This window comes from Mobula hypostoma, chromosome 9, assembly GCF_963921235.1.
Source record: "Mobula hypostoma chromosome 9, sMobHyp1.1, whole genome shotgun sequence".
Classification (NCBI taxonomy): domain Eukaryota; kingdom Metazoa; phylum Chordata; class Chondrichthyes; order Myliobatiformes; family Myliobatidae; genus Mobula; species Mobula hypostoma.
The window spans coordinates 109,002,425-109,028,854 of NC_086105.1; the positions used below are offsets into that span (position 1 = coordinate 109,002,425).

Genomic DNA, 26,430 nt, shown 5'->3' on the forward strand with positions numbered 1-26,430 from the left:
ACTCTATTCTAGCTCAACGTTCTGTGTGATGATTTGATCCTTATGCACAACTATCTTTTCACTATATCTTGGCACTTGTGACAATAAGAAACCAATACAGATACCAATACCAAAAGTTCCAAAGGCTCATAACCCCATTCATTCTTTGGAGCACACCTCTGTTTGCATAGATATCTGCAAAGAAAAAGAAATTCTGGATGTATATTGTATACATTCCTCTGACATTAAATGTACCTATGGGTGCGGGGAAGGGGGCGGGGACTTCATCTCACTTCTCCCTGAAATGGACAAACCTTCTTTCTACAACAGTAATCTCACTGTCCAGATTCATTTACAAATCACAACATCTGTCCTGACAACACCTCTCACAATATTATCTTTAAAAAAATGTCCCTCGTCATTTTTAACGATACGTTCTGACACATTAACATCCCTTCTAAATAAGGTTATAACTGTAAATAGTACTCGACGTGCAATCTCATTAGAGCCCTATATAACCGAAGCATAACTGCTCTACATTTCATTTATCTTCAGCAATAAACGATAACATTCTACTAGTTTTCCTATGTACCGCCTCTGTCAGCATGCTAGCCTTCTGCAAATCATTACCTATGATTGCTCTGCAATCTCTCATCATTTAGATAATATGCGTAATTTTTTAGCTTTCCTGGGAAAACATACAATTTCACATTTTCTTTTGCTAAATCTTTCCCACTCAATTACCATGTTGACATTTCTTTGTTGCCTCCTTAGGTTTCCTTCAAATCTTTGTTTCCTGTCTTTCTTGGTGTCGTCAGTAAATTTAGCAGCCATGCCTTTTCTGCCTTTTCCTGATCATTGATAGAAATTGTAAAAATGGTGAATCCAACGTTCAGACCTGTGGTACACCACTTGTCAACCATAATGAAATCCCTTTACAGGTTTTCCCTGGGCTGTAAGAGCCTGATCACAAACAACTGAATTGCATTTAGTAGTCCAATACCTTTCAACGGCAGATATTGTTTCCTCTCTCTGCTCTTATAATAACTGCTTTCTTCTTAGTTTTATTTGATTCTGATACCATTCATTACAATATTGCAGAGGTATGATTACCAAATTGAATTAATCTTGTGTATTGTCGAGCTCTGAACAAGATCAACTAATTTGCTTCTCTACAAACACAACCTGCTCACTACCCAGGGCTGGCCTGTACACTGGATATCTGTTTCCTGTTGAGCAACCAATCTTCTCTCCATGTTGGGACAGTACCTGCTACACTAACTATTTCCCACAAAAGCTCTTGGTACAGCACTGTAAGGAAGGCCTTCTGTAATTCTAAGTGCATAGCTGCTTCAGGAAATCAGCTAACATATCATGGACTCTCCCACTTTGGTCATTCTGTCGTGTCCAACCCCCACTTGCCAATGGGCAGAGGAAGCAAAAGCTTGAGAATAACTCCCACCAGGCTCCAGGACAGCTTCTACTCTGTTGTGATAAGACTCTTGGATAGATCCCCTGTGAACATCTCTCTGTCTATCTCAGCACGGCTCATGCACTGTATTTGTCTACACGCTCTGCACTTTCTCTGTAACTGTAATACTATATTCTGCATTCTCTTTGTCCTTTTGTGCTCCCTCAATGTATTTCATAAGGAATGATCTATCTGGAAGGCATGCAGTCAGAAAGTACTGTTACATACCCCATAACTGGGTTGCCAAACCAGCAGAAATTGACCACTTAGTTGGTGTCTGGTTTAACAGAAATTAATAAAGTTTTATTAAAGAAATGAGTAACACAGTACTCTAATCGTAAGGATTTAAATGCAACAGGTTAGCAATGATAAAAACACACATGTACACAGAACTAGGGTAATAGGAATCTACCAAGCTCTATCGCAGTCTAGGGGTAAAATGATCAGTCTCAAGTGACGCAGAGTTCAGTTCAGCTTAGTACAGTTTGCAGTAATTGCTGTTGTGCCATTGGAGAGAGAGAGAGAATGCAAACTTTGATTCAAACAGACCTTGGATGTTCTTCGCAGTTGGCTTTCGGGCGGACGCTTTTTTATGTCTTCTGTGGTCACCGACTGTGACCCCTCCGTTCCGGACATGACCGTTCTTCCGCGGTGAACCGGGCACCCAGAGAAGGGCGGACACACACACCAGGTCCCACCGATCATACCCTTTTCACCCTGTGCATCTATGGTCGGTTCCCTCGACCAGACCTCCAAACTCGCACCAACTTGTGGGGGCACACCGCTCTTCCAGGGTCTCATTATCTCGTGATCTGGTGGTGTGTGTCATGCCTTAGCGAACCTGTTCTTTTTATCTCCCTGCTGGGGTATCGCCTGTCCATCAAACTTCAAACAGTTCAGGTTCAAAGCAACCGGTCTGTCAATATTCTGAAATGTGTTTCTTTCTCATTAATCTCTCTCTTCTCTCTTATTGGCATTTTGAATGTTTCTCCATTGTCTCACTTATCTCTCTCTCATTAGCATCAATCTTCTGATAACTTGGTTTTTCATCACAGTATTTACCAAGATTATAATAGCTTTCATTTCCTGTAGTAGATTAAGGAGTCAAAGGTTATATTTGTAACTTACAGTGTAGTATTAACAGAAAATTCCCATGACATATTTATGGTTATGACCGATCTAAATGTCCCTACTTCAGTAAAGGTCGATCAAAATAAATTAAAGCAGCCATTTCAATTTTGTAAAATTGTTGCCAGTGAATAAATGCTTTGCTGTACTGTGGATCAGAAAACTGGAATTTTTTTTATATTACCAAAACAAGCAAATCGTTAATCAGGAAAATAAAACAGTGGTAATCTATCAGCTGCAGGCAGAACTGAAGTGAAGGGTGTTGTTAGTACTAACCTAAACCAGATAGATATCCACGGGGGCTCTCAGCAAAGGTTTGCAAGCAAATGATCACTAATACATTGAACTGAATTGCTGAGGTTACAAGAGTGGGTCATTTTGGAAAGATGTACCTATATAGAAAATATTTGCAGATTTCATGGAAATGGTGATAAATTAATATCAGTTGGTTAATTAAACAAGTAAGGCAACAACGTAGAAGAAAATTATTATTTATGTATCTGTCATAAAGCCCGTTCTTATTTCTTCTTTCGGAAATGATCTTGATTGGAGATGGTTTTGTGGGAAATGAGGCCAATGTGCGAACTGCAGGCAAGTCCCGAGATGGGAAGGTGGTGGTTGATGAAAGCAGGAAGCTGGGTAGTCTGTGCAGTGGTCCACTCTGTCCATCAATAACACAAATGCTTTTTGTGTTCTGCATGTATGGCCTTCAGGTTCTCAATACTATCTGGAATGCTCAATTGCCACTTTTTGTGATCATCTGTCTCAGGGGTCAGTGGAGTGGTAGCCTTTCTTCAAGATGCCTTCGATGAAAGTTCTAAATCTTTTCCCAGACTACCTAATGATAGCTCAGAAGAGAATTCTCTCCTGTTCATAGTACATATTAAAGAAAAATCTCTATCATTGTTCTCACATTATCATATCAAGAAATCAAGTGGAACAATAAATCATATTCACAAAACTCCAGGTGACCCAATCAATAGACTAAGGGAAGTCACGTTATTCCTTACAATCATTGAGGATTGTTAGAATCAGAATCCAGTTTAATATCAGTGCCATACTGTTTGTCATGAAACTTGTTGTATTGCAATACATAATAATAACCATAAACTACAATAAATAAATAAATATATATGAAAACTAAATTAAACAGGTAGTGCAAAAAGAGAGGGAGAATTACAGGGGTAGTGTTCATGGATTCATTGTCCATTCAGAAATCTGATGATGGAGCAGAAGATACTGTTCCTGAAATAAGGACTGTATGTAGGTATAGAAGCCCAGGTTTTAGAGTTTACTGATTAGTCATGAGGGTATAATTGTGCTGAAGGCTGAGTTGTAAACAATAAAGAGCAGCCTGGCATAGGTATCACTATGGTCCAAGGGATCCAAGGCCAGGTGGAGAACCAGTGAGACTGCATCTGTAGACCTATTGTGGCAATGGGCAAATTCCAGCAGGTCCAAGTCCTTGCTTAAGCCGGAATTAATTTTAGCTATGATAAACCTCTCAAAGCACTTCATCACAGTAGATACAAGTGCCATTAGTCAATACACGTTGAGGCAGCTCACACAACACTATTTAGGCACTGATATTTTTTTTTAACTAATAAAGTTGAAATTACTTCCTTTGAAGTATACAATAAGGCATGTTATATATATTTAAAATGCCAAGAGGTTTAATTTGTTCATTGCCCGGAATAGAATTGTGAGAACAAAGTTAGAGGTTTAGGATTCAAATGATTTACATGAAATCAGCGTTTGGAAAAATCTATCCAACCCTGAATTAGCAGGTTAGCTTTCCGATTATCTCGAACATTCTCTGGGAATGCAGTGTTTCACTTGCACTCTGGTAAGGTCACAGAGTCGGTAGGGCTGCCTTGTGTTAGTAACTGCCAAGAGTCACTCACAAGCAACGACATGAGCTGCTGAAATCACTGGGGTTGGCAGAGTGTCGGTCTCCAACCAGAGCAGAAAACCGCCAAGCTGCTTCTTCGCAAGGGGGAAGAGGGTCATGTGCATCTCACAGATCATTTGGCAGGGCATGGGGCGGAGGAACAACCGGACCATGTCAATGTCCGCCATCCCAGTGATCCAATACTTCATCTCAAACTGGTCCACAGCAACACAAGCCTAAAGAACGGTCTCGGCCCGGCATGTCTTTTCCTTGGATGATGCCTGACCTGCTGAGTTTCTCCAGCATTTTTTTTATATGTGTTGCTTTGGATTTCACAGCATCTGCTCATTTTCTCACATTGGTCCACTGTATATTTATTGGTCGGGTTTGGTTTCCTGCCTACGGGACTATTTCCCGAGTATTTTGCAGCCTACCTGAAATTTTACGATGCAAAACATTTCCCACTGCAGGTGACGCAAGTAGTACCCGCACTATAGAATTTCCTTCCGGCTAACAACAGCAGACAAGAACTTCAGCACATGACTACGCACGGGAGTGGTCTGAATATTGAGGCTGCCGGCGGTAACGTCACTTGGCTGGGAAAGAGGGAGGAACAGGTGTCCCCATAAATACTCAGTAATCAATCACAAACTCAGAGCTCTGCTGAAGCAACAGACTACTCGCAGTAAAGATGGACAGAAGATTTCCGCTCAATGTTCGAATCATTGGATTAATACGACACAAAAGGCAAAAGGTAATCTATTTTATAACTATCCCGTCCTGTATTATTCGAGTATCGAACGTTAAAATGTTGTCCTCCTTCCCCGTGTTATTTTATAGTTCTAACAGCTGTATGTAAGTATTTATATATAACTTACCTTCTTTTTATCATTTACAGTCTTACCTTGCCTCCGTTCTGTGGTCGGATCGAAATGATGTTATAGTGTATAGAACGTTTGACGAGTTTAAGAAACTCCATGTAAGTATTCCAAAACTAGATGAATTTTAAACAACCCCTCTTCCGTTGTGCTGGCATATTTATCTATTTTACTTCCTCTGAATGACAGAAAACGGTCATATTGAAGTACCCGTTGGAGGCAGGGCGTATTAAAAAGTCGGATCAAATTATTCCAAACTTCGAAGGTAGGATCAATGTACACTTGAGATCAAAACACAAAATTAAACTACGGAATTTTGTGTGTTGGTTTTGGTAAATATTAATAAAACTATAAGAAATCATCTTAATTCTTGAGATAAACTTTACATGCCTCGCGTTACTTTAAAACAATCTACACGTCAATTTGTTCAGTAACCATCGCCAAAAGTGCTTTACTTATTAGACTGCTGAGGATGTTCAGGATGTGAAGTATTCTGATTACCTTGCAGATGTTTCCCGGAAGGAAAAACGACGGACCCAAGTAAGTAAATCCGTCCTCAGAATGGGCTTACTGGAGAATTACTGCTCGGAGCTATTGCGAAGCAGTGTTAAAATCTCAGAGGATCAAGATGTTATCCAATTCTTCCTCCCCACCGAAAGTGACTTGGCGCCTTCTTTCCCCTCGGACAGGTGAGTTTAAGTACAAATCAGTCCATCCAAAGAGTTATTAGGGGTTACTTGAATTTGAACCTGGTTACCCCTGTATCAGATCTCTAAAGATTATTCCCCAATGATCAGTTGGCCGGTTGTATTGATACAAACCTTCTCTTTGACTGTAGTGTTATCATCATGCCATCTGCAATCGGACGGAGAAGAAGCACATGGAGGCGCACAGGCGCGAAAACTATCGAAAACATCACGCAGCCGATGGCCTCGGAGAGTTACAAATGCATTGCTACTTATGAAGGAAAAGATACCAGGAACAATCCGTTTAAGGTGTTGGAGGACGAAGTAGTTGATGTCATTACCAAGAACTCATCAGGTATTCTTCTTTTAAACAAACCCAGACATTCTCTTTGTACTCACATCACGGGAGGAGATTGGAAATCGATCATTTAGTTCGAGGAACACACACACACACAGACACACACACACACACACACACAATGCTGGAGGAACTCAGCGGGACTACTGAAGGGTTTCAGCCCGAAACGGCGACTGTACTCTTTTCCAGAGATGCTGCCTGGCCTGCTGAGTTCCCCAACATTTTTGTGTGTGTTGCTCGGATTCTAGCATCTGCAGATTTTCTCCTGTTTGTGATTTAGTTTGAGAACTAATTGTGATACAAAGTGGTTTGGTTTGGGATGAGGAGACTCGGTCAGCTCTTCTACTGGAAGGTTCCAATTCTGCAGTTCCAATGAAATGTATTTTGGAGAAGGATCTTAAAATTCCATCAGAAAATATTAATGATATAAAACAGCCCTGATTACGTGTGGTGTGGCAGAAACAATGTTATGTGGCACTATAGCTCACTCTAGTAACTAAATGGAAGTTTCTAGAAAAAAACAAATCCAAATGATTTTTAGTGGATGGTTCCTACTAACCATTTGTGTAGCTGTTCAACATTTCAGCAAATGCAAGTACTAGTATGTTTTGTAATTCATTTTATTAAAATGAAAGTGATAATTACCACCAAAACAGATAAGAAGTTTGATGGGAATAAACCAGAATACAATGGAATTGTTCATCAGGCCAGGCAGCACATGTAGGGAAAAGCAGAACTAGCATTGAAGGTTGATGACCACTCGTCAGAAACTGAACCATTAACTCTGTCTCCCTCTGCAGATCAAGTATCCAAGATAAAGTTAACTTTATTTGACACATGTACGTTGAAACATTCAGTGAAATGTGGTGTTTACATCAAATCAAACCAGTGAGGATTGTGCCAGGCAGCTGGCTGGTGTCACCACACTTCCAACACCAACTCAGCATGCCCACAATTCATTAACCCTAACCGTATGTCTTTTCGGAATACGGGAGGAAACCGACGCAGTCATGGGGAGAACGTACAAACTCCTTACGGACAGAGGCAGGAATTGAAATCCAATCGATAATTGCAAGCTCTACAAAGGGAAGCACTATGTCTGCATTATTTGATCACAGCAATAAATGTTTGATGTAGGTATTCACATGAAAACTTCTTGATCTAAAATGTCACAACATGTGTTTTGTAGGCTGGTGGCTCGTGGAAAATGAAAGGAAGCAGTTAGCCTGGTTTCCAGCTCCTTATCTCAGGAGTCCCTTATCTGGGCCATTGGAGAGTGAGGTAGATGGTAAGTTCACTATGTCTAGGCATCTCTTTGAGTACTGGAGTGTCACCCAGAAGCAACAGAAGATTCTGGAGAAAGACAGTGAGTCAGGGACGACCTAAAGGGGTAATGGATAGTGGACATTTCATGTTTGCACTCTTCAGCTGCCCAGCTGACCATCCATTTCCCTCCATGTAGGCTGCTATGTCTCTGAAATCTTCCAGTATTTTGTGTGTTACTTCAGATTCCAGCATCTGCAGTCTCCTGTCTCCATGTAACACGGAAACTAGATTTAACAAAAGCAGCATGGTGCAATTTGGGATGAAATCAATACCAAAGGACTGTAGGGACATCATTTATATACGATCTCTGCAGTATAATATCCAAATCTCTTGACAATTTCTAATTTGTATTCTAGAAAACTTTCATTATTTTGCATATTAACTAGAATCAGAATGAGGTTTATTATCTCCAGCATGTGTCGTGAAATTTGTTAACTTAGCAGCAGTTCAATGTAGTACATAATATAGAAAAAAATAAAATAACAGTAATAATAAGTAAATAATGAAGTTACTGTGATAATATTTAAGGCAAGTAGACAGTTTGTAATTGCACACTTGTTAACTTGTAGACTTTATCTCTTCTCCTCAACCTTAATCACCTCTTCTATCTTTTTCTTAATTTGGCACTGTTTGGTATCTATGAAAGCAATCACGCTGTTAAATTCCAGAGTCTGATTCTGTGCTACATCCAGGCTGAAATAAAATGCAGAATTAAGACACACATTTTGAGACATTAAACCAAAATATCAATTGCATTCTAGAAAATTGTCTTAAATTGTCAAGATGTGCTTATTCTCTCCTCTTTTACCTTTATAATTGACAAATGAAAGCCAATTAAGATCCCTGTATATTTTGTAGTTCTTATTTAAGCAGAAGGCAATGTCTTATTATATTTCAAATAATTATTTAGCAATGTCAGCATGTTTGAAAAAAGTAATTTTGGTCTTTTTTAGTTTCTGTAGATTATGAATCTCCGTATTACGCTATTGAAAGCTATGATGCAAAGAATGAAGATGAACTATCCATACATGTTGGAGCCATGGTTGAAGTCTTAAAGAAATCTCCTGATGGATGGTGGCTTGCCAGGTTTGTCTTACTTTCTTCTTAATTCTTCACCAATAGTGTCAGCGATTAATTGTGAATTACATCTAATCAACAAGATTTGTACTTGATTTGAAATTATTAATAACTATGTAGCTTCTAAATGTAGCAAAAACCTTTGATTTAAATTTGTGACAAAGTAAAATAGCTTTTTAAAAAGTTTATCATCATCCCATTCAGGATATCTCAAAATGCTTCATAGCAATTAACGTTATAAAATATAGTTCCCACTGTTGTTTCAAGTGTTAATACTCAGTCTTAAAAACACCTTCATTATATCAAGACTTAGCTAAATAGGAAAAGGCATCATGACTTTTGGAGTCTGGGAGAAATTCTAAATGTGCTCTAATTAGTATCAACAAGTTACAAAGCATTAAATTTACCACTGTGCATTTTGAAAACTGTGAAGCATCTTAAAGACTAACTTTCATGATTTTATTGATAAACAGGTATAATGGACGGTCTGGATATGTCCCATCTGTCTATCTTCAGTTGTACAGAAACCCGCATTCAAAATATCAGTTCCTCACCAAGCCAACCATGTACAATTCTACCCCAAACCTCAGTCTTCCCGACAAAGATCCAGATATTCAATCAAGTAATGCAGATCCAGACAATGCTAGCCATTATTTGTCAACTACAAATACCAAAAATGCCAGAAAAAGACTGTATCGGCAAAAATCAATATCTATGAACTGTTTGAATGATGAAAACATATTTGACAATGAGTTAAACTTTCATGATGCAGATCAGTCAGAAAATTTGAGTGATGATGGTAGCATGTCCACTGTAAGGTCAAACAGGTCACACAGGTCACATTTATCTGAAGGCAGCAGTTCAGACAGTCTCAACAGCTATCAAAGTTCTGCTGGCATGTCGGAACTGCTTGAAAAGAACCAAAATAGAGTTTCTCTAATCCAATCTAAAAATCTGAATGATTCTGATGATAAACGGGGTGATTTAAGAAACATCCCTGAACCTTCCACAAGTGAGAATAACTCTGCTGCAAATCCAATACCCAAGATACCTCCAAGGCCACAGAGAAAAGAAATATTGTTAAGATGTACAACATTAACCAAGAACATAATTATGGAACCCTAAAATCATTTTGCCATTAAACATTCCAAAAGAGTTGAAATCACTCATTGAGAGTTTCAGTGAGAAATGAACTATTGTTTCTATTGAAACAATATGCAAGTTAACAAAAGTATGCAGAAGCTGTAGTGTTTATATATTCATTTGGAAAATTGGTAGCCAGATTTTCCATTATTAGTTTGAAGATTTGTTTTGGTTAATGTGCCATTTTTTATTTAAACAATTTAATATTTCAATCCTTAAATTCTATCACAAAGAACACTAACTACCATATTATTTTCTTAAAATTCTTCAACTGCTTTGCAGTCTTTATCTTGTACCAGGGAAGTGTAGTGGTTAGTGTGACACTATTAGAGCTCGGAACATCGGGGATCGATCCTCTCTGGGTACACCAATTTCCTCCCACAGTTCAAAAACGAATTGGGTAAGTTAATCGGTCACTGCAAATTGTCCTGTGATTAGGTAGGATCAGAGTTGTTGGGCGTTGCTGGGTTGTGTGGCTCAATGGACTGGAAGGCTCTATTCTGTGCTATATTTCTAAATAGGTAAATAAACTGAGGTGGTATTTACATACTAGTGTAACTTCAATGAATATGATTATGTAACTCTAGAATTATTAAATAATAATTATTAAATAATTCTAGAAAATCATATAGTGAACTGAACATTGGAATAATTTTAATAGATTAATCATAATGACTAAATGTACATAAATTTAATTACTTAATTGAGTAATTTAATTAATACAAATTGTTCAATGAATTAAATTAGTTCTCAGTTAGAGATACCATATACAAGTTTGAGAATCAAAAAAAAACAACTCCAGACTCCGGAAATATGACATAAAAACTGAAAATACTCCGCAGATCAGGCAGCATCTGTGGAGCCGGAGACAGAGCCAGCACTCAAGGTCAAAGACCCTCTGTCAGAACTTCCTTTGATCAAGATATGTGAGGGAAATACAGTGGTGTTTCAATGAAGCTTAAATGTAAACAAGTGTTCAATTGGAAGCCTGCAGTTGCTGTAATTTTTTTTTAGAAATGTGGATCTACCATCAGATACTTCTAAAAGGCAGCACACCATTACAATGTTTGTCCATGCTAGTGTGTAAACAACATAGTTCTTTTACTGCTCCTGAAACAGTCAAATATGCCATTTTACTGCATCAAAATTGTTAAAAGTTAGTTCAATAATGTGAACTAATACACTTTTAATGGACAACTGTCAATTGACAAAAAGCTACAGGATGTGTCTACAATTCGCTCGTATGCTTTTTCTTTCAAAATGAATTAACAAAATATTGAGTATCCAGTAAGGGTTATACTAAACTTTCAGTAACTGTAACTTGGGTCTTCACCTGTAAAATTTTGTGGTACCTTCACTTTGTGCAGAAATCGGGCATATGGACAAACATTGTGCACAATTTAAAGATTGCAAGAACACCACGTTGTCACCTATTGAAAGGAAAATCAGTAGTGCTATTTATATCTGAATACAGTCGTTAGACAATTGTTGAATTAAAATTTGAATGTATTGTATTTTCCATAATGGAAAAAAAACACTTTTTTATTATCTATCACCTACTTATATTAAGACATGTTACCATGGAGGATAAATATTTTGTTTTGCTTCTTCTGTTTTCTATGTTTAGGTATTACTGGTTCCTTTGTTCCATTGTATACTTTCTTTACAAATATGTTAAATTTACCACGTATATTATATTTTCAAGTTTTAATAAACTTATACAAGTATGTGTTATATGTAAATATGCTTCATTTATTGTCTAAAGGAACTTGTTTGACTTATCTTGGAAAAGAAAACAACATCTCGTCTGCACACAGCATTGGTTATTTAAATTATTGTAATACAATCAAAAGCTACTGCTCGTCCCCATTTTCGATTCACGGCACATTCAGATTTTTGATTTTCAAAATCCCAGGTAAATGACCCATTAGCTTGGCCAGGGTTTAGAGCAGCTGTTTGTAGCCATGGATCCACAGCAAAATGTCTGTAGGCAGTATTGACTGCATCACAGAAATCTGCAGTGTTAAAGACACATTTGATTTGTCAATGTTCATTCTGCTATTAAATGGTATATTAAATTCAACTGTAAATTAAGTGGGATGAACATTAATTGCCCGACCTGAAACAAAATTTTTATCAGACACTTAATATTAAAATTTTGCTGCGGATCTTAGTCCAGTTTCCCTGTAGACTATTTCACACACCTTTTTCACTTTATGAACAACACACACAACTGGAAGAAGAACTCAGCAAGTCGGGCAGTCTTCATATGAATCTCAGGGCAACCTATACATTGGTATTACCCCAATTTGATTACTCACCCTATGGCCCGTGGAAAAGTTTTTTATAAGCTGAAGATAGAAAATGACCAGGAGAAGATGATTCAACATTCACAAGGTACGTTTTTGATAACATTTAAGTGAATTCAAATGGATTCTTCATTATTTTAGAAATACTAACATTCAGCATGCCAATGCACAAAACATACATATGGACAATTTATATTGTAGTTATATGGAGAAATTTTTGAATCCTTTTTACCATCGCTAAGGTTAAAATGAGCTGTGACAATACTCCACGCAGATAGCCTTTGTAACATGAAAACCAACGTTTTGCCCAGTGATGATCATAATCATTAAAAAAATGTGCTTTACATTCTGGAAACTTTATTGTAAATTTTTGGCATAGAAAATATAAAATTAGAATTGTCCTTTTTGAAGATCACATGCTTATTTTCATATGAAGGAAAGAAATTCACAAATTATATGGATTAAAACTCCAAATGCATACGTTATGCAAAGGTGGAACAAAATACAAATCAGTTAATATTAAGAAATCTTACAGTGCGCCATGAAGATTGCAGCATTTTGGAAGTTGATGGAGCATCAGTTCTTTTTGGCAGATTTTGATTTCTTTCTGATATTAGGTCGCTTTTGTTTCACTTTTACTACAGTTATTTTTTCTATTTGATCACCAATACTCTCATCTTCCTCCAATTCACTCTCACTTTCCTTTTGAGGCTCTAGATTCTCTTTGAAGTACTCCCCACGAGGCGGGAGACACTTTGGCTTGTTGCAACTTCCTTTGTCTGATGCAATAAAGTTAGTACCATCGTCGTCATCTTCTTCAGATTCGTACCTCTGGGTACAAACGTTTGTTGGTATAATCATAGCCTTTTTACTCTCATTAGCTGTTTTGTCAAATGGAAATGATGGCGTGATCTCCATTGCGTCAGTTTGTAGATCAGTATCACTGGGGGAAAAATACCAAAGTGGCAACTCAATGACAAGATTATCTTTAATTGATCAACAGTTCTAATTTCCTTAGTTGTTGTACTTTTGACAATTGTTGCTTACTCTCAAACTATCAGTTGTAAACATGCTACACACTCTGTTACACGCTGGCAGCATTGCTTAGCTAGAATAACATCAAGAATTGGTGGTAGAACTCAAAAGCACTGGTTGCTGTGGCTGGAGAACACTAGGGAATTAAATAAGGAATGTGATATAACTATTTCTGAAATTTATCTGCAGTAAGAGAAGAGAATGGGTGCAATGTCCACACAGAATTGTTGACAGCTTGTAGTGTGCAATGAGAAAGTACAAATTATAGAGGTGTGCAAAGGTAAAAGAATGGCAGTAAGAACTCTTGAAAATGTTGCGTTTACAATTAGTGAGGAAATAAGAGAAAAGAAAGAGATCTCATTTCAGCTAGGCAACACTAGAGATATGTTAGTCAAGCAGTTTCGTCATAAGTGATAAAGACTGCAAGGCAATTGAAGACCAATGTTCAGAAATCATCTGCAGGTTTGGTTTGTTGTCTTGATGTCGTAATAAAGCAGAAACCCTTTGTGAGAAATTCAAAGTAGTTGGAGGTTATACAGGATATGGCCTTGGTCTCATTTACATTGAAATTAACAGTATCAATGGAATTTACAATTTACTGCAACTCCCTGATAAGTTCAAACACTGCCATGACACACTTTACAGTTATATATGGTGTGTACGTACTTGGCTTTCCCAGTCAGTCTCATATTCTGCCACATATAGTCCAAGAACATAGAAGCCTGCAACATCCTGCTGACTCTTTGGAAATGGCGCTCTGTAAGCATTCAATAAAAGGCAAATCAACTCAAGAAAGAGGAGTCACTTCAAGCTAATTATCACCTACCCAAAATTGATGTAAAGTAATGAACATTTCAAGATCACTTGAGATTCAATAATGGAAGTAATCACTATAGCATGACTCTGGGCTTTTCTGACTGCTAGTTTTAGATATGCATATACTGGTGCTAAGCAGTAAAAATTTACAAGCATGGTAATTGCATACAACAAAACCATCATAAATTGAAAGAAACATTAACCATTCTTTACAGCTCTGGGGCTAGGTAGTAACTAAAGCACAATCCATAAATCTGATTTGAATCTGAACTCATTAACTTAGATAACATTTCAGATAACGTTTCTCAGAAATAAAACATCTTGCACAATAAAATGAAATTAGTCATATGATAAAGCATGATAACAAAAATCAGAAGTAAAAACAATCATGAGCAATAAAATACCAAATGCTCTTCCTCTTGACCTTTCATACAGTCCTTGTTAAAATGATTTGCATGAAGTTTAATACCCTATGGGAATCTATGTCAATGACAGAAGTGACACATGATGGGAAGGGATGAAATTAATGGATTAATCACTCATATTTTATGCACTATCTAACTCTTCAATCTAGTAATACTGAACAGCAATGACAGCTACACCCAATGAGACTGACTGAAATCAAACTAAATTACATCAATGGTAAAATAGCAGAATTACCAGTATAGGGAATCAGTGCCTCCAGACCAGCCTTAATTCCACTGTACTGAAGAAGATGCTCAGGAGTTTCATTCCTTAGGAGGATCTGGATGACGTGCTGAGCTTCAAGGCAGTTTTTAGAGTTTGTGTTCCATACCATGCAGTACTTTAAAACAGACTCTAAGGAAAGTAAGCACACTAGTTAATTTTTCAGATGCATTTACAGCATGCAACTTACAGTATATACAACATATACAGTGGAACACAGCTTTAGAAAAAATGACTGCAATAGTCAATCTTATCATAGGAGACAATGCAACAAAATTTGTAACAGCTTATAACTGCACATAGACATGCTGCCTCCAAAATTTATCTGTCTGAATTTAGCCAAATCAGTGCATAATATTAAACATAAGATCAGGTATAAATTTCACTCTACGGAAATTGCATTTAAACATTTTATGTTACTGTTAGATATTATTTTTGATTAAGTAATTAATTATAATATACCAACATAACCATCAGGTGGTCCAATGGAGTTCTTATAAATGCAATTTTCAAGTACTTAAAATCTTGTTATTGGTAGATGCTGGCTTAACACAGTAAAGATGGTGATGTTTGTGATCCATTTCTAGCTGCATTAATAAAACAGAACCAAGTTTTTAATAGAGCTTGAAAATGATAAAATGGTGTTACTAACGCTGAATGGTAGAACACCTTACACTTGGTGACATACAAAATAGTTTGACTGATGCCGGCTCCTGACCTGAAATGTCAGTTATCCTTTTGTCTCCCCAGATGCTGCTCGACCCACTGAGTTTGTTCGTTTTTCACCCCAGATTCCTGCATCTACAGTTTATTATGTCACCATATGATTGCAGCAAGATGTCTTTACTCTTGTTCTCTAATCTTTTTTGGAATAATGGCCAATAGATTGTTTGTCTTCCTAATTACCTGCTGCAAAGAAAAGATTTTCAATAGTTTTACTGACCAACTTAATTGTATTTTGTAAATATACACAAATTTAGAATTTGATAGCTGCAACACACTCAACAAAAGTTGGGACAGAGTTAAAATAAGATTGAAAAGTGCACAGAATATTCAAGTAACACCGGTTTGGAAGCCTCCACATTAAGCAGGCTAACTGGTAGCAGGTGAGGTATCATGACTGGGTATAAAAGTAGCGCCTGAAGACCGCCCCTGTCTGCCAAGGGAGTAGCAGTATCTTTCTGCTGCACTTAGTTTTCTTTCTTTCCCCCTAGTTTAAGCTTTGAATTTAAAATTTTTACTTGTTGATTCTTGAGGGTGATCAATATGTCTATGTCTACAAGAAGTGGGAAGAATTTACCTGAACCTAGTGATAAAGGTAATGGGAAAGGAAAGGTGCAAAAGGAAAGATCTGATGAAATGCCATCGTGGGCTGAAGATATCATTCGGACACTGAATTCAATTAAGGATCAGAATGGATCAATTAAACACCAACTGGAAAAGAATAGTAATGAAATGAAGTCATTTCTGGGAAAACTTAAAGACCTGGAAACTCAAGTTATTTCACACGAAGAGGAATTGAAGATAACTAAGCAAAAGCTGTCTGAAGCTACAACTCATTTGGAAAGATATCAAAATAAGATTATAGACCTGGAAACTAGGTCTCAACGAAGGAATATAAGAATTGTTGGGCTGCAGGAAGGAGCTGAAGATGGAGATCTCACGGCTTACTTTGGTAAGCTTTTCCACACTTTATTTCCTACCATTCTATCAATTCTTTATTGCATATTATTAGTTTTCCTTTGGAAAGATTTATGGTTTAAGTATCTCTGCTCAAATGATTGAGGAAAGAAGATGAGGCGATTTGTTCCTTTAATTTAATACTTCGTAGCTAATTGGTAGTTTTTCCTACTAATAGGGCTTTTTATATATTTTTCTGTTCTATTATAACATTTTATAATTGAATTTAAAGCTTTTTTAGGGAATTAATATTAAACTTAAACATGGCACTGGTTTTTCTCTCTAAGAGATAACATTATTTTGGTTCTTTCTTGTTTATCAGTCGATGGAATGTAAATACCTTTTTTTCCTGGGACTTTATTGTCTTTTTCACAAGGTCACTCTACTTTTTTACTAACTGGGGGGAGGGAAAGAAAACACAGACAGTCAGCAGCTTTGAATTCTATCGTAGATCGCTTGCCTTTTTCGGGTTTCCGGGTGTGGGTGGGTGGGTTTAGAGTTAGTTTTTTTTCCACTGGGTGGTTCCGGAGCAAGCATGTTTTTTATTTGGTTGTATTCTTCATCACCGCCACCTTTGATCATCCTGTATTGGTATGCGCTTTGTGCATGTATAAAATAGAACGAAATTATAGTATGCTGTTCAAATGGATTAATATAATAAGTTGGAATGTACGTGGTTGGAATCATCCTATTAAACGAAAGAGGACTTTTAAAATTATTAACCGATTCCAACCTGATATAATTTTTGCTCAAGAGACACATATCAGGGCAGGAGATCAAAATAGATTTTTTTAGATGGTGGAATGGTTTGCAATTCCACTCTACTTCTCAGAGTAAAACAAAAGGCGTGTCTATTTTCATTAAACCTAATATATTTATTCAAGAGGATATTGAATCAGATTCTAATGGTAGATTTTTAATTGTTAAAGGAACAATCTGTAATAGAAAAGTTGTTTTGGTTAATTTGTATGGTCCTAACTTAGATGATCCTTTTTTTTAAAAAGCTATTCGCTTTACTGCCTGATTTAAATGAATATATGCTCATAATGGGTGGGGATTTTAATTGTTGTTTAAATCCTATGATTGATAACAGCTCAACCAATCAGCGACTTCCAAATCGATCCGCGTCATTTATTAATTCCTTTTTGATTGATTTTGGGTTGATTGATTTGTGGAGGTACCTTCATCCCCACAATAGAGAATATTCTTTCTTCTCACACGTTTATAAAAAATATTCCAAGATCGATTATATTATAATCGATCCCCGCTTCTTAGCTAGTGTTAAAACCTCACTTTCATTGAAACCCAGATAAAAGAATTTTTTTCTTTTTAATGATATAGGGGCTATGTCTAAATTAGTTATATGGGATACATTTAAAGCATTTTTACGCGGTCAGATTATTTCTTATTCAGCTAAACTTAAAAAACAAACTAAAGCAGAATTAGATAGAATTTCAAAACAAATTAAAGATTTAGATAATATTTATGCAATTTCCCCCAATACTGATTTATTTAAACAAAGGGTGGAAGTTCAATCACAATATAACCCGTTATTAACTCATCCCATTGAAGGTTATTTGCTTAAGTTAAAGAGCCAATTTTATATGTCTGGAGATCAAGATAATAAACTGCTAGAATCTCGATTTAAAATGGCTGCAGCCAAAAGGCAAATCATGAAAATTCGTAGGAAAGATGGTACCTTAGCTCAGGAATATGAAGAAATTAATAAGATTTTTCAAGACTTATTTCTGAGCTATATAAATCTCAATGTCCGTTAGATTCCTCTAAAATGAATGCTTTTTTATGAAAGACTGTTTTTCCTAAAATCTCAGCTAAGGATCAAAAGATTCTCAATGCTCAAATTACTGAAGCCGAAATTCATAAAGCTATTTTTTCAATGCAATCTGGTAAGTCCCCAGGACTTGATGGCTATCCCGTAGAATTTTATAAAAAATTTGGAAAGTTGCTTTCTCCGTATATGTTGGAAATGTTTAAGGATTCTTTTGTGAAAGGTGACTTACCCTCTACTTTTTATGAGGCCTCTATTTCTTTAATACTTAAAAAAGATAAAGATCCTACTGACTGTGCTTCATATAGACCTATTTCATTACTGAATGTTGACGCTAAGATTTTGTCAAAGATAATGGCCAATTGGTTGGAGAATATTTTGGGTAAAATTATTTGTAAAGATCAAACAGGCTTTATAAAGGGTCGCTATTCCTTTTCAAATGTTCAGAGACTACTTAATATTATATATTCATCCTCTTCTAAAATTCCACAATGTGTTGTATCTTTGCATGCTGAAAAAGCGTTCAACCGAGTCGAATGGAAATATTTATTCAATGTTTTAGAGAAATTTGGCTTTGGTGTTAATTTTAATAATTGGATTAAAATGATATATAAAGCCCCTATTGCTACTGTTGTTACTAACAATGTAGGTCTCCTTTTTTTCAGCTTTCATGGGGGACAAGGCAAGGCTGTCCATTAAGTCCTTTGTTGTTTAATTTAATATTAGAACCCCTTGCTATTGCTCTTCGTGAGGCTAAAAATATCCATGGGATATTTGTGAATAACCCATGCATAAGGTCTCTCTTTATGCTGATGATTTATTGGTTTATATATCTAACCCTGATGAATCCATTCCTGCCCTGTTAAAATTATTTAATGAATTCGAAGGTTTTTCAGGATATAAAATTAATTTTAGTAAAAGTGAATTGTTTCCCTTAAATGATTCTGTTTCCATATATGATAATACTCCTTTTAAAGTTTCAGACTCTTTTAGATATTTAGGTATTGTAATTACTAAAAAATATAAGGATCTTTATAAAGCTAATTTTGCTCCCTTAGTAGACTCTATGAAGTATTTATTTAGTAGATGGAGTCCACTTATATTTTAACTTGTTGGTCGTATTCATATAGTTAAAATGATGATTCTACCAAAATTTTTATATTTATTTCAGAATATTCCTGTTTTTTTGACTAGGAAGTTTTTTGATTGGATTGATTCTATTATTTTATCTTTTATTTGGAATAATAAAAGACCAAGAATTAGTAAATGTCATTTACAAGAATTGAAAAAGGATGGAGGTCTTGCTTTACCTAATTTTAGAATGTATTATTGGGCTGTTAATCTGCGATATATGTCTTTTTGGTTATACTGGGTTGATAAGTGTAATCGGCCAATTTGGGTAGACCTGGAACTAAAAGTTGTAAAACAGTTTTATTTAACCTCGTTATTGGGGGCTCCTTTACCTATGCAATTAGGTAAAGTTGTTAATTTAAACTTATCTCCTGTGATTAAGTATTCTTTACAAATTTGGCTCCAGTTCCGCAATTTCTTTTAATCTTAAAAAATTTAAACTTTGTAGTTTAATTTACCGAAATTACTTTTTTAAGCCTTCTTTGAGTGATCCAATTTTTCTACTTTGGAAAAATGAAGGTATTAATTCTTTTTTGGATTTATTTAAAGAAGATAGATTGATGTCCTTTGAACAATTAATTGATAAATATTCTCTTTCATACTCACACTTTCTGCATTACCTTCAAGTTAGACATTTTTTACAAAAATATTTAAGTAATTTCCCTTACATATTGGAGGCTGACCTGTTGGATACTATTATGAGTATGAATCTTTTGATTAAGGGTTCTGTTGGAAGAATTTATAATTTACTATTACAATGGGATAAGCGTCCTTTGTCTAAGATTAAACAGGATTGGGAAAAGGAACTTAATTTGACTTTTATGACGGAGGATTGGATGTGGATATTGAAGTTGGTTAACTCTTCTTCAATTTGTGCTAGCCATTCATTGATTCAATTTAAAATTGTACATCGTTATCATTTGACAAAGGAGAGACTTTCTAAAATCTTTCTTAATGTTGATAGTCATTGTGATAGATGTAAAACTGAGATAGCTACACTGACACAAATGTTTTGGTCTTGTTCTATATTGGAACAGTTCTGGAAGTCGGTTTTCTCAACAATTTCTAAAGCACTTAAAATTAATTTACAACCTAATAAATTAACTGTGCTTTTTGGAATAGTTCCTCAAAATAGTCAAGGTATTTCTGTGTCTGACCAACATGTTATTGCATTTGTTACACTGATAGCTAGGAGGGCCATTTTGTTGAAGTGGAAGGATACATCAGCTCCCACTTTGTCACAATGGTTCTCTCAAGTGACGCTATGTCTTAGTTTGGAGAAAATTAGAAGTCGAACCTTTGAACCTTTATTTGATTTTGAGAAAAGATGGGGCTCATTTGCTCGTTATTATCATTTGAGTTAATTGATATAATTTTTCCATGATCTAATTGTAAATTCTTTTAGTATATTTTCTTTTCTTGCTGGCGGTTTGATGTTTATTTGTAGAAGCTTTTTGTATGATGCATGGCTCCGGGACTGTACACCTAATGGGTTCTCTTTTTTTATTCTCACTTTCCTGCTCAGCAGGTTTTTTTTTTGTTTTCACAAAATTTTGTTTTCAATCTTTAAGATGATGGGTTTTTTTGAGGCATTGTAAGTGTTGTTACTTTGATGTACTCATGTTATTTTTCCTATATATACAATAAAAAGATTTGAAAAGAATAAAAGTAGCGTCCATCAAAGGCTCAGTCTTTGCAAGCAAGGATGGGTCGCGGCTCACCCCTTTGTGCCAAAATTCGTAAGAGAATTGTTAGTCAGTTCAAAAGGAACATTTCTCAGTTCAAGATTGCAGAGAATTTAGATCTTTCAACATCTACAGTACATAATATTGTGAAAAGATTCAGAGACATCTCAGTGCGTAAAGGGAAAGGTTGGAAACCACTGTTGAATGCATATGATCTTCAAGCCCTCAGGCGGCACTGCCTAAGAAACCATCATGCTACTGTGACAATTACAGCCACTCGGGATCGGGAGTACTTCGGAAAACCATTGTCACTCAATACAGTCCGTCGCTGCATCCAGAAATGCAACGTGAAACTGTATTGCGCAAGGAGGAAGCCATACATCAACTCTACGCAGAAACACTGGCCAGTTCTCTGGGCCCGAGCTCATCTCAGATGGACCGAAAGACTGTGGAACCGTGTGCTGTGGTCAGATGAGTCCACATTTCAGCTAGTTTTAGGAAAAAATGGGCGTCGAGTTCTCCGTGCCAAAGATGAAATCGACCATCCAGATTGTTATCAGCGAAAAGTGCAAAAGCCAGCATCTGTGATGGTATGTGGGTGCATCAGTGCCCATGGCATGGGTGAGTTGCATGTATGTCAAGGTACCATTGACTCTGAGGCATATATTAGGATTTTAGAGAGACATATGTTGCCATCAAGGCGACGTCTCTTCCCAGGACGTCCATGCTTATTTCAGCAGGACAATGCCAGACCACATTCTGCACGGGCTACAACAGCGTGGGTTTGTAGACACAGAGTGCGTGTGCTTGACTAGCCTGCTGCCAGTCCAGATCTATATCCTATTGAAAATGTATGGCACATCATGAAGAGGAGAATCAGACAACGGAGACCACGGACTGTTGAGCAGATGAAGTCTTATATCAAGCAAGAATGGACAAAATTTCCAATTGCAAATCTACTACAATTAGTATCCTCAGTTCCAAAATGATTAAAAGTGTTATTAAAAGGAAAGGTGATGTAACACAATGGTAAACATGCCTCTGTCCCAACTTTTGTTGAGTGTGTTGCAGCCATCAAATTCTAAATTTGTGTATGTTTACAAAATACAATTAAGTTGGTCAGTAAAACTATTGAAAATCTTTTCTTTGTACTTTTGTCAGTTAAATAAAGGTTCACGTGAATTAACATATCACAGATTTTTGTTTTTATTGCATTTTGGAAAATATCCCAACTTTTCTCGAAATGGGGTTTGTACTTCTTCTCGTCAATACTGAGTACATCATTTCAACAATCACAGACTATGTTAAAAAAAAGCATGTGAATCTCTGGGTAGTGCCTTCTGCAAAATCTATTTGGAGTCAGGTGTTCCAATCAATGAGATGAGATTGGAGGTGTGGGTTGCAGAGGTGCCCTGCTCAATAAAAAAGACACACAAAGTCAGGTTCCTGACGCAGCCTGCTCTTTTCAAGAAGGATCTGCTTATGTACACTATGCCTCAATGCAAACAACTTTTGGAGAAACTTAGAAGAATCGTAGAAATGTATCAAGCGGTAAAAGGCTATCAGAGCATTTCTAAAGACCTGAGTGTTCATCAGTCAACAGTAAGAGAAAATATCTACAAATGGAGGAAATTCAGTACTGTTGCCACACTCCCGAACGGCGGGCATCCAGCAATGCTGAAGGAGGTGAAAAAGAACCCAGGGGTAACAGCAAAAGATCTGCAAAAATCCCTAGAACTTGCTAAAGTCTCTGTTTATGTGCGCATTATAAGAAAAACACTGAACAAGGATGGTGTTCATGGAAGGACACCACGAAGGAAACCACTGCTCTCCAAAAAAAAAAAACGCTGCCGCACGTCTCAAGTTTGCAAAAGACCACAACATTTCTGGGGCAATGTTCTGTGAACAGATGAGACAAAAGTTGAACCTTTTGGCAGAAGTCCACACCGCTATGTTTGGAGGGAAAAGGGCACTGCACAGTAAACCAAAACCTCATCCCAACTGTGAAGCGTGGCGGAAGGAGCATCATGGTTTGGGGCTGCATTGCTGTCTCAAGGCCTGGACTTGGCCTCCATTGCAGTCTGTGGCAAAGCATTCCACAGATTCACTATTCTCTATCTAAAAAAAATCCTCCTTAAATCTGTTCTAAAAGGTCGTCCGTCAATCTTGAAGCTGTGCCCTCTAGTTCTGGATACCCCCACCATAGGAAACATCCTCCCCACATCCACCTTATCTAGTCCTTTCAACATTCGATAGGTTTCAATAAGATCCCCCAAATGTTCTGACAAATGTTCCTCATATGTTAACCCCTTCATTCGTGAAGTCATCCCCCTGAATCTCTTCAGACTCTCTCCAATGACAACACATCCTTTCTGAGATATAGGGCCCAAAACTGTTGGCGGTACTCCATGTGCGGCCTGATCAGTGTCTTACAAAGCCTCATCATTTTCTCCTTGCTTTGATATTCTATTCCCCTTGAAATAAATGCCAACATTGCATATGCCTTATTTACCACAGACTCAACCTGTAAAACTAATCTTCTGGGAGTCTTGCACAAGGATTCCTAAGTTCCTTTGCACCTCGGATGTTTGAATTTTTTCCCTATTTAGATAACAGATTGCACTATTATTCTTTTTACCAAAATACATTTCCCAACACTGTATTCCATCTGCCACTTCTTGGTCCATTCTTCCAATTTGTCCACGTCTTGCTGCAATCGCTTTGCTTACTCAGCACTATCTCCCCCTCCAGCAATCTTCATGTCATCCATAAACTTTGCCACAAATTCATCAATGCCATTATATATACCGTTGACAAATAATGTGAAAAGTAGTGGTCCCAATACTGACCCCTGAGGAACACCACTAGTCAATGGCAGCCAACCAGAAAAGGCACCCTTTAATCTCACTCGTCTTCTCCGGCCTACAGCCATTCTTCTCTCCATGCCAATTTCTTCCCTGTAACACCATAGGATTTTATCTTGTTAAGCAGCCTCATGTGTGCTACCTTATCAAATGCCTTCTGAAAATCCAAGTAAATGACATCCACTGCCTCTTTGCCCACTCTGCTTGTAACTTTTTTGAAGAACTCTAACAGATTTGTCAGGCAAGATCTCCTTTTACAGACACCATGCTGGCTTTTGAGTAATTTTTATCATTAGTCTCCAAGTACCCTGAAACCTTATCCTTAATAACAAACTCGAACACTTTCCCAACCACTGTGGTTAGGCTAACTGGCCTATAATTTCCTTTCTCTTGCCTTCCTCCCTTTTTGAAGAGTGGAGTGACACTTGCAGAATTAATGCAGAAAACCAGGTTCACAAACTTTTTCATGCAACTGTAGGTGTTGTAAGTGGGAGAGTTGTGAGCAAAGATAAGGGGCCCTTTACTTAAAACTAAAGTAAAAAGAAATTATACTTCTTGCAATGGATGGTAAATCTGTGGAATTCTCTGCCTTGTTAGGTAGTGGGTTCTGATTAACTACAACTGGAGATGGATCAATATTCAACAGATTAAGGGACACAGCAATAAGCAGAAATAGCACAGAAGAGGTAGCTGAGGCCAGCTCAGATTCAGCATGATCATAGTAAGTGTTTGAAGGATTGATGGCCTACTCCTCCAGCAACTTCTTTTTGCTCTTGTGTATCATGATACATCCATACCTTTCTGATCCTGTCGCAACTTGAGGATTGTTGACTCCAGTTTTTCTTTTCCATTACATTCAGCAAGAAGAGCTATAAGAAAATGTACCAGGAATTAATATTTAGTTTAATTATATTTTATGTGCAAACAAGTTTATTTTATTGTTCAATTATTATTGACCATTGGATGGGTGTCAGCTGCATTTAGTTCAACTGTTATATAAGAAGCTATATTCATAATCATAGCTCTTTCCTGCAGTCCATTGAATCAATACCAGTTCCCCATGGAGGGATTCAGTCCATCCCATTCCCCTGCCTGACATTTACTTTCAAATGCCCATTCACTTCCCTTTTAAAATTCGTATAGTCTGAGAAAACTACAGCACAAAAACAGCCCTTTTAGCCCATCTAGACCGTGCAGACTCATTTAAACTGCCTAGTCCCATCAACCTGCACCTGGACCATAGTCCCTCCACTCCCCTCCCATAACTGTACGTATCCAAACTTCTCTCAATGTTGAAAAAGAAAACCCATCCACCACTTGCGGTGGCAGCATGTTCCACACTCATCAGCCTCTAAGTGAAGATGTTTCTCTTCAAGTTCCCCTTAAATGTTTTGCCTTTCACCCTTACACTACGATCTCTAGTTGAAGAACCTTTTTCTAAAAATCTGACAGGGAACAAATTTCAGATGATACTCTAAATACTTTTATCATATTTGCACTATATATTTTTCCATTACTTTCAATTTACATCCAAACCATCAACCATCTGCTAACAGCATCATCCTTCTCTACTTACCCTGTCAACACATCATGATCCCACGCACATCCATCAAATCTCCTCTAAACATTCTTTGCTTCATGCCAAGTAGACCTACTTTATCCATTCTAACCTGAATCACTCCTCCATGGAACAGAACAATCAAGTACTTCATCATGGTTTCAAAAACTCTATGATAATTAATTTCATCTTTAGGCCTTTAACTGTTCTACCTGATTCAAATCTCTTATTTAATATCACTGATGTAATAATACATTTATCTAGTTAAATTAACAACAGGCAAGTTGCCATAACCATATAAAATGCTAAAATTTGTATTTTCAAGGAGACATAATGGTGTAAAAATTATGATTTTTATTAGTAGCTCTGAGAGGTCTGGACTCAGGAGGCCACTCAACAGTAACAGTTAATCATTAATGAGCTTAAGCACTCAATAAAAGGAGGGAGGAGGGAACATCGACTCAGACCATGCTCAGAGGCCTGCGTCGGACATTTTCATGCCTTACAAGGCACAGATTGGAAGTCTGTGGGGCGCCACTCCTCGCACAGACACTAGAGCAATGTGTGATTAAGTGCCTTGCTCAAGGACACAAACATGCTGCCACAGCTGAGGATTGAACTAGCGATCTTCAGATCACTAGACGAACGCCTTAACCACTTGGCCATGAGCCCAACACAGTAAAACATGCCTATTTATTGCTAGTAGTTCAATAATTTACACTTAACTGAGCAGCATATTTTTTCCATGTCAAGAATCGTGTAGTTTCAATTTAAAGTTTATGATAATTAAGCTCAAGCAAATTAACTTGGTTTGCACTCTCTCTGGCTAAAATGCAGACCGGGCAAACAGACCCAAAAAATTTCGAAATTAAACAGATCCTCAAGGATCTATACTGGGTCCAATATTATTTGTCATATACATTAATGATCTGGATGATG

At 37.0% G+C, this 26,430-nt stretch overlaps 2 protein-coding genes across 2 annotated transcripts in view; one reads left to right on the forward strand and one right to left on the reverse strand.

The window, feature by feature from the left end:
* Window positions 1–5,107: 5,107 nt before the first annotated feature.
* On the forward strand, window positions 5,108–11,635 carry noxo1b (NADPH oxidase organizer 1b). The gene is made up of 8 exons (XM_063058865.1): window positions 5,108–5,223; window positions 5,368–5,448; window positions 5,537–5,612; window positions 5,856–6,036; window positions 6,186–6,388; window positions 7,581–7,679; window positions 8,671–8,803; window positions 9,268–11,635. Exons 1-8 carry the CDS (start codon window positions 5,161–5,163, stop codon window positions 9,917–9,919), a joined length of 1,488 nt encoding a protein of 495 aa, XP_062914935.1. The 5' UTR covers window positions 5,108–5,160; the 3' UTR covers window positions 9,920–11,635.
* An 88-nt stretch (window positions 11,636–11,723) lies between these two features.
* Window positions 11,724–26,430, reverse strand: part of tbl3 (transducin beta like 3) — an 85,027-nt gene continuing 70,320 nt past the window's right edge. Inside the window, exons 20-23 of the mRNA XM_063058864.1 lie at window positions 24,731–24,802; window positions 14,758–14,916; window positions 13,948–14,038; window positions 11,724–13,189 (exon numbers count right to left, since the gene is read on the reverse strand). Coding sequence (XP_062914934.1) covers window positions 12,823–13,189; window positions 13,948–14,038; window positions 14,758–14,916; window positions 24,731–24,802 — 689 coding nt within the window. The 3' untranslated portion in view covers window positions 11,724–12,822. The remainder of the gene's footprint in view (window positions 13,190–13,947; window positions 14,039–14,757; window positions 14,917–24,730; window positions 24,803–26,430) is intronic.

Excerpts from the sequence above, each read along its gene's own strand:
- noxo1b (XM_063058865.1), top strand. The coding sequence starts at position 5,161 with ATGGACAGAAGATTTCCGCTCAATGTTCGAATCATTGGATTAATACGA. Across the intron at positions 5,613-5,855 it reads AATTATTCCAAACTTCGAAG|ATGTTTCCCGGAAGGAAAAA; the intron begins GTAGGATCAATG and ends ATTACCTTGCAG. Across the intron at positions 6,037-6,185 it reads CCTTCTTTCCCCTCGGACAG|TGTTATCATCATGCCATCTG; the intron begins GTGAGTTTAAGT and ends CTTTGACTGTAG.